We start from the raw sequence: 8,208 nt of genomic DNA, 5'->3' as shown, positions 1-8,208 counted from the left end.
CCTAATGATGTGATAAAATAACAGCTAGTTCTCTCAATTTGAAACTCAAATGACAAGTTCCCTTTTACCATGATTATAGCCCAGTTAATTAATCATGAAATCACAACACCCTATTGCATAGGATTAAAAACTGTGGATCAACAAAATAATATAATTAATCAAAAAATTGCATGAAATTCACGACGCTTTACAACGTGATACATGTTCATTAAAGTTCAGAATATTGGAATCATTGAAAAACTTGTAAATTTCCCTTTGAATTTTTCAAACCAATTACGCAACTAAATTCAATTGGCACTTCTCTAGCAAACTTATAACTAGGTTGGCTCAATGGTCCAATGAAATTCTACTGGCTCTGTAGAATACGTCTGTCCTTCTGTACTTCCACAAACACATAGTATCATCTGTACCTTTTAAGATTTACAAATTAGAAAGTTCATAATGCCAAACTATGAGTCACTTTCATATCCTTTGTTGGGGACCTTTAAGGATCTTATACTTCCCAACAAGGGCGCGTACCATTCTCTCTTCTAAATATTCTGATTTATTCTTATGAGAATTCTTATAGAAAATTTGTGACTATATTGGAATTGTCGCTTCACAACCATTCCGACGAAAAAATCGATAATTAACCCCTAATGGAAATAAACTAGAGATTCAGAAACTATATATGGTCATTTTTGCTATTAAATTTTAGATCAATAGCAAACTCAATTGGAAGGATTAATGGATTATTTACAATACTCCTGTGTACCTCCACAAATTACAAAATTATATCTTTTCTAGCGTGTTGAGATTTAACAATATCAAAAGATCATAATGCCAAACAGTGAGTCACTTTCATATCCTTTGTTGGGGAGCTTCTTAAAAATCTTATATATGCATGCAAACATTCGAAAGTAACCTATATGTGTGTATAAATATATATATATATATATACATATATATATATATATCAAATAATATTAGTTATTATTATTTGTCTTTATTTTAGTAAGGGTAGGATAGTCTTTTCATTTATTTTCCAAGCTTATATAAACTTTATTTTCTGATGTATTTTGATTTAATGAGAAACCCTAACATCATTTCTCCTCAAAATTGTTTGTAGATTCACATGGTATTTCCGTAATTGGTTTTAGTAATAAGTCACTTGCAGTCTTGGATTGCGGTTCCTCCTCCCGCTCCTCCTGTACGTATTCATAAGTCCACTCAATTGCCAGATTTTACTTACTCTTGTTGTTTGAGCTCATTTGTTTCCTTTTTGGCTTCTATTCATCGCATATTTGAGCCTTTGTCCTATAGAGAGGCAATTTGTGATCCAATTTGGCAGCAGGCTATGGCTGAGGAACTTACTGCACTGCACCAGACACATACTTAGGATTTAGTACCTCTTTCAGCAGTTAAACGAGCGATTGGTTCTCGTTGGGTTTATAAAATCAAAACAAAGTCTTATGGGTCGATTGAAAGATACAAAGCTTGGTTGGTTACTAAGGGATATTCTTAGGAGTATGGTATGGATTACGACGAGACTTTCGTTCTTGTTGCAAAAATGACTATAGTTCGCACCTTTATTGCAGTTGCTTCTATTCGATGCTATCACATATCTCAGATGGATGTTAAAAATGCCTTCTTGAATGGTGACCTTCAAGAAGAAGTGATAACTCCGCCAGGCGTTTCTCATCAACATGGTGAAGTTTGCAGGCTTAGAAAAGTTGTTTAGGTCTCAAGCAGGCATCTCAAGCTTGGTTTGTGAAGTTTTCTACAATGATTACTTCGCTTGGGTTTCATCCTAGCCATCATGAATCAATCTTATTTATCAAATGTGCCACCGCTAGTTGTATTCCACTTTCTCTATATGTTGATGATATGGTTATTATTGGTGATGATGTTGATAGGATTGCAGCACTAAAGTCTGAGTTAGCTCGTTGTTTTGCAATGAAGGATTTGGGCACGCTACGTTACTTTTTGGGCATTGAGATCGCCTCCTCTCTGAAAGTTTATCTTCTCTCACAGTCTAAGTATATAACTGACATATTTGAGTGTGTTTGTCTTACTGATAATAAGACTATTGATACACCTCATGAAGTTAATGCTCGGTATTCTTCTGTTGAGGGTTCTCCTTTGCCAGATCCTAGCTTATACCGTACTGCTGTTGGTATCTTAGTTTATCTCACCATCACTCAACCAGATATTGCACATGTTGTTCATGTGTTGGTCAATTTGTTACTTCACCTACTGCCTTTCATTGGTCCATTGTTCTTTGTATTTTGAGGTATCTTCGTGGTACTCAGTTTCAAATTCTTTTACTTCCATCTACTTCATCCTTAGAGCTACATGCATACTCTGATGCTGACTGAGCTAGTGATCCCACAGATTGTAAGTCTACCACTCGTTTTTGTGTGTTTCTGGGTGACTCTCTCATATCTTGAAAGAGCAAGAAGCAAGATGTTGTTTCTAGATCTTTTACAGAGGCAAAGTATCGCGCTATGGCTTCTACCGCTTATGAGATAGTTTGGTTACGTTGGTTACTTACAAATATGGGTGTTTTTCCTCATCAACCTACTCCATTATATTGTGACAATAAGAGTGCTATTCAGATTGTTCGCAATTAAATTTTGAATTAGCAGACCAAACATATTGAAATTGATTGTCATGTTACTCGACATCATCTTCAAGTTTGCACTCTCACGTTACGTTTCGTTCCTTCTAATATGCAGATAGCTGACTTGTTTACAAAGTCGCACTCCATTTCGCATTTTTGTTTCTTATCTAACAAACTCTCGATGCTTGTTAAAGCCGCATCATGAGTTTGAAGAGGATGTTAAATAGTATTAGTTATTATTATTTGTCTTTAATTTAGTAAGGGTAGGATAGTCTTTTCATTTATTTTGCAAGCATATATCAAATTTATTTTCTTATGTATTTTGATTAATGAGAAACCCTAGCATCTTTTCTTTCCAAAATTGTTTGTAGATTCACAATATATATATATATATATATATATATATATATTACAATTCTAGTTGCTTCCTACGAAGGTTACTTAACAATTCTGCTTTTTCTTGTCCCCCAATTTAGATTCTTCTCCACTAGATCAACAATTTCTAAGTAGCTTCCCAAAACATTGATCTTATCCTCGATAAAAAGTAGTAATTCCAAACATGGATGTAGAATAAAACTATGAAACATCACACCAATATGGGGACACAAAGGTGGGCAGATCCTTAGAAAATTTACAAAACAAAAGATAAGAGCGAGTTAATTAAAATAAGAACAAAAACCATCATAATCATTGCAAATGGTGGCGTTAGTTTTAGACTTTTTTGCCATGGTGGTAATAGGAATCTGTATCTTTCCCATCAGTTTATGTGTTGAAATCGTGTTTTTGCTTTTCTTAATTTTTTTTATCTGTTATATTCTGTTCTGGGACCATTCCGACCTGTATTACTTATCCAATGTAGGAAAACCTAGCCAGCTATCTGCAGTATACTGTAGCTCAGTATCCAATATCCATTAGCTCTGTGTGTGTGTATCATTATCCATTAAGTTTGGTTCATAAATTAGAATTATGATATTATAATTATTTTTTATTTACGTGTATTTTTTATAAGAAAAAACACTATAATAAATTATGATTTATGATTTAAATTATGATATGAATTTTTTTACTAAACGTCTTCTGAATAATTGTGAAGTGTTACGATAAGATTTTCTTAAAAAATGGAAAGAATAATAACAAAAAGGAGGAAATTATTACAGAATATATATTGAACGTACGACTTAAAACGTAATATATTACTGACACACATTCGTGGGATGTTCAAATTTTAACTTTGTTATTTATATAGATATAGATATAGATATAGATGGATTTCTATCTAGTAGCTACCGCTTAAGAGGAAAATTTTAAGGGCTGATATATTGTACCATGTAACATCACTTTCGAAGGCTCAACCTCAACTTCCTCACCTTTTTTTTTTAGGTTATTGTTTGTTTGAGGAATGCATGTATGCATCTAGTTAATTAGTACTTTCGTAAGTAACGGGTGACTTTTTCTTTTTCTTTTTTTTTTTCCTCGTGGGTTTTCTATATATATATATATGTGTGTGTATATATTGGACTTACAAGGACATATAGGTTATGGTTCTCCATACGTCGAATCATTCGGCCGCTTTCTCTTTTATTTTATCTAGAGAGAAACACCTTATTAAGGACTTCAGAGATTTAATTGAAGAAGATAATAACTAATTAAGTTCTTAGAATTTATGAATATGCTGATTAAAATCATATTTATAATTGAAGACTAATAATTGGTTACGTTGTACTTGAATGAAAAATCATGTATGATGAGTAACGGTATTGACCAAAAACACCACAAAAAATGTGATAATTCGTTCATTTCACCGATTTGAGTTTTATTACAGTAAAAAGCTCTCAGAAACAGTCACATCTATAACTTTTTTACTACAATAAAAAGTTCTCACATAAAGTCACATCTCAACTCAAATTAAAAATTTAAATCAACAAACTAAACAAACCTGTAATGGCTGACATCGAACGTCAAATGATAGTCGTTTAGTCTGTAGTTTCACAGCTCACCCGTTGATCAATGAATTGAAACCAACTGTTTCCTCCTTGATTTTTGTCCTTCCTAGCCAACGTTCCTGGCTTCTTTGCCTTGTCGTCGTTATTCCTCTTCCTCATGTTAATCTCCAACGATAAAACTATATAGAGATGACTTTTCTCTTATTGTATTTAACATATATCATGAGAGATTAAATTAGGGATTTGAAGGATTTAAGTTTCCTCATTTAAATTTCCTCACCCAATCCATTCTTTTGTTTTTTTTTTTCTCTCTTACCAATCAACTATAGGTACCCCAAGTATTTCTACAAATTCCCCACAACTCTACCTCATTATACTTTTCTTCCTACCAAATAAAAAATTAAAGAGTGCGTTTGGAATTGGTTTCAAAATGATTTTATTTTTTATATGAAATTAGAAATGAAAACATTTTTAATCTCAGACAGACAATCATTTCTAAAAATACATTTAGTAATTTTATTAAGAGATTGTTTTCAGTTTAAGAAAAAACTAAAACTCCGTTTAGTTATATAATTTTCACTCACCTGCCCAACAAAAAAAGGGCATCTGCCCAAAGAAATGGAAACAAAAAATGAAAAATAACTTCAAATCGTTTTCATTTTCTAAGTGACTTTACACTAAACTAAAAAATAAAATTATTTTCAGTTTTCTTATCTTTTTTTCTCCAAACACGTTTTCCCTTTTAATCTCATTTTTTCGTCTTGAAAAATGTAAAAAACAAAAATGGAATTGATTCCAAACATGCGCAGAAAGTTTCTAATTTTCTTAAATCGAATAAAAAAGTGGAAGTGAAAAAATGAACAAGTGCCTTTGCCTTCGGTGGTGGGTCAAGTAGTAACAAATGGAGCACTAATGCTAACATTTGGGCCGAAAAGAATGTCTTCAGCCCAGAAGTCTGTTTCCTTAAAAATAGGCTAATATGAAAAGCTTAAAAAAGTATATAAATTAATTTTTAGTTATAAAAATTAATAGGCTATAATTTGTTAAATTATGGTTCATAATCATATAAGTTATGGACAAATTTGTCAAGTTATGATTCATAGCCAGACAAATTATTGACAAAAACTGTGAATTATAAACAATAACTTGTCAAGTTATGATTCATAACCAACTAAATTATGGACGAAAATAGTAATTTAACCTATTTATTAATTTATATAAACTATTAATCTATTAATTTAAATTCATCTAAAATCTTGACATATTTCTCTCTTTCTCGCTTGGTTAAACAACAACTACTTCAGACTTTAGGCCTTCTCAAAGACAAAGACTTACACCTAGGTGATAGGTCCACGGGCCATTTTTATACAAAGTGAAAAGCCCAAGTGTAATTCTGATTTGAGTTGGGATTTTGGACACATTGCCTGGTTAGGTTCTCCGGGAGTAGGAGTACCACATCTAATAATTGCTGAAAAAAAAAAAAAAAACTAATTTGTCAGATTAAAAAATTAAGATCTCGTTCATTTCACCGATTTAAGTTTTCAATTTTAGGTTTCTACAGTTAAAAATTCTCAGAAAATGTCACATTTAACTTTTTCTTTTACAGTGAAAAACTCTCAGAAAATGTTATATCTCAACTCGAATTGAAAACTTGAATTCGCAAAGTGAACGAGACCTAACAGCCTTTTCTTTTTAAGTTAAATAAGTTGTATTAATCAATAATAGCTACATTGGCACTAACAAAAGCAACAATGCAATTAGAAAACTCCTCTAACTAATAACTATCTTCATCTAACAAAAACGACAACTTCACTAGTGTGTGGCCAGCCCCATTACTACAATCGAAAATGTGACTATAAAAACCATTGTTAACTTCATCCATCAAGATTTTGATATCATTTCAAATTGAAAACTTGTTGAATCACTCTCAACAAGGGAGACTCTCCACGGGTCATTGTCCTTCGCGAAAAGTAACCCCACCCTACTAGTCAATCAACCATTCTGCAACAAAAGCAGAGAATTTCCCAAACAACAATTTTGAAAAGGCAGTGAAAGATAAGTCCTCCAAACACCACTATAGCTTCCATGTGGTGAAACAGAGGCCTCCACAAATACTTCAAAATCATCTTTTTTTCAACACCTAAAGCAGGCGTGAGATAAAGATAATTCCATTCCATTTTCTGCACCCAAAATTATTAATTCGTAAGTCCATTGAGCCTAATCGTATGGCATGCCATGTAAAAAAATTTTGAGTGCATTTGAAAATTTTCTGTATGAAAATGAAAACGACGTTTTCATTTTCATTTTGAAATCATTTTTAAAAATGCATTTGATAGTTAAATTCTGATATTATTTTCAGTTTTAAAAAAAAAAATTGAAACTGTATTTAGTGATTTAATTGTTAAAAATATGTAATAATATTTAAAATAATAATAAATAGTATTTTAAATTATCCAACAAACAAAATCCAACTTTCTCAGCTAACAGCAATCCCTCTCTAATGGCGAAGCATTCAGCTACGAAACGAGAAAAAGTAGCATCCATTATCTTGGCTATATAAAGCATGGAAATTTGACGACCACTTGAGCCCAGTAAGCCTTCACGATGATTCATAGCTAGCTTATATCCCGATCTGACCGAGTCCATTCCTTTGGAGTCAGAGTGCCAAACAAGTTGACCATGGCAAAAACCTTGACTCAACGGGATACCCAGAATGATCTCATGATCAATCGGCCAGAAAACAAGCTTCAATAAAAGGTTATATTCCATTCCCTGTTAAGGATAAGATCCTCAACCTTCAAATCCATGGCAAAATTAGGCCGCTTAGTAATAGGCAAGAACGATCTTGGTCTAGGCAACCATGGATCCCGGAAAATATTATGCTTTGGACGGTGGCTGAAAACATTTTGCAGGTCACCCAAACCCGGATTTCCCATATCTCCAAAGGATCAAATGAGGGGCAATAACATCTCTCCTCTTCTCTCTCTATCTCGACAAAATCTCTTTATCCCCTCTATATCTCTCTGTTCACCCCCTTTCCCTCTCCCGTCGGCACAACCCCCTCTTTCTCCTCGACCCAAATCCGGCGAGCCAACTCCGCTGTCACCAGATCCGGCAAGCCAACTCCGCAACGCCAAAATCCGACGAGCCAAGCTTCGCCACTCCCAGATCCCGACGAGCCCAGCTCTGCCACGTCCAGATCCTGAAGAGCCCAGGCCCTAATCACGTCACAATCGCGCCGAATCCAGTCAGAATTTCGGATTCAGTCGCATCAAGAGAGATCTGGTTTTCTTGAAGATTTACCCATTTTCATTTGTTTGGTTTTGTTGATATTGATCTGTTGATTAATTTTCCGTTTGATCTTGATCTGTTTGGTTTTGATGATCTGATTACGTAAATTAATGTTAGAGAAGGGGGAGATGAAAATGAAAATGAAAATGAAAAAGGGAAAACGGTCTTTTACCGTTTTCAAAAAGTAACGTAAAGAAGCGAAACGGGGAAAAACATTTTCCTTTCCGTTTTTAATTAATTAATGCACCAAACGTTATTTTAGGATAAATTTCATTTTTAACGTCCCGAATTTCGTGAAAAACGGTTTCAAAATCGATTCCAAACACGCATTTTATCAACGGTTTGATATAGGAGTGTTTACAATTAATCTTG

The 8,208-nt window shown here is 33.4% G+C and overlaps 1 protein-coding gene across 1 annotated transcript; it reads left to right on the top strand.

Annotated features, from left to right (window-relative positions):
* Window positions 1–1,866: 1,866 nt before the first annotated feature.
* LOC112093217 (uncharacterized mitochondrial protein AtMg00810-like) lies at window positions 1,867–2,807 on the top strand. The gene is made up of 3 exons (XM_024171276.1): window positions 1,867–2,262; window positions 2,433–2,600; window positions 2,718–2,807. Exons 1-3 carry the CDS (start codon window positions 1,867–1,869, stop codon window positions 2,805–2,807), a joined length of 654 nt encoding a protein of 217 aa, XP_024027044.1.
* The last annotated feature ends 5,401 nt before the right edge of the window (window positions 2,808–8,208 follow it).

Source organism: Morus notabilis, unplaced genomic scaffold, assembly GCF_000414095.1.
Source record: "Morus notabilis unplaced genomic scaffold, ASM41409v2 Scaffold502, whole genome shotgun sequence".
In the NCBI taxonomy this organism is placed as follows: Eukaryota; Viridiplantae; Streptophyta; class Magnoliopsida; order Rosales; family Moraceae; genus Morus; species Morus notabilis.
This window is presented reverse-complemented; position numbering and strand designations above follow the sequence as displayed.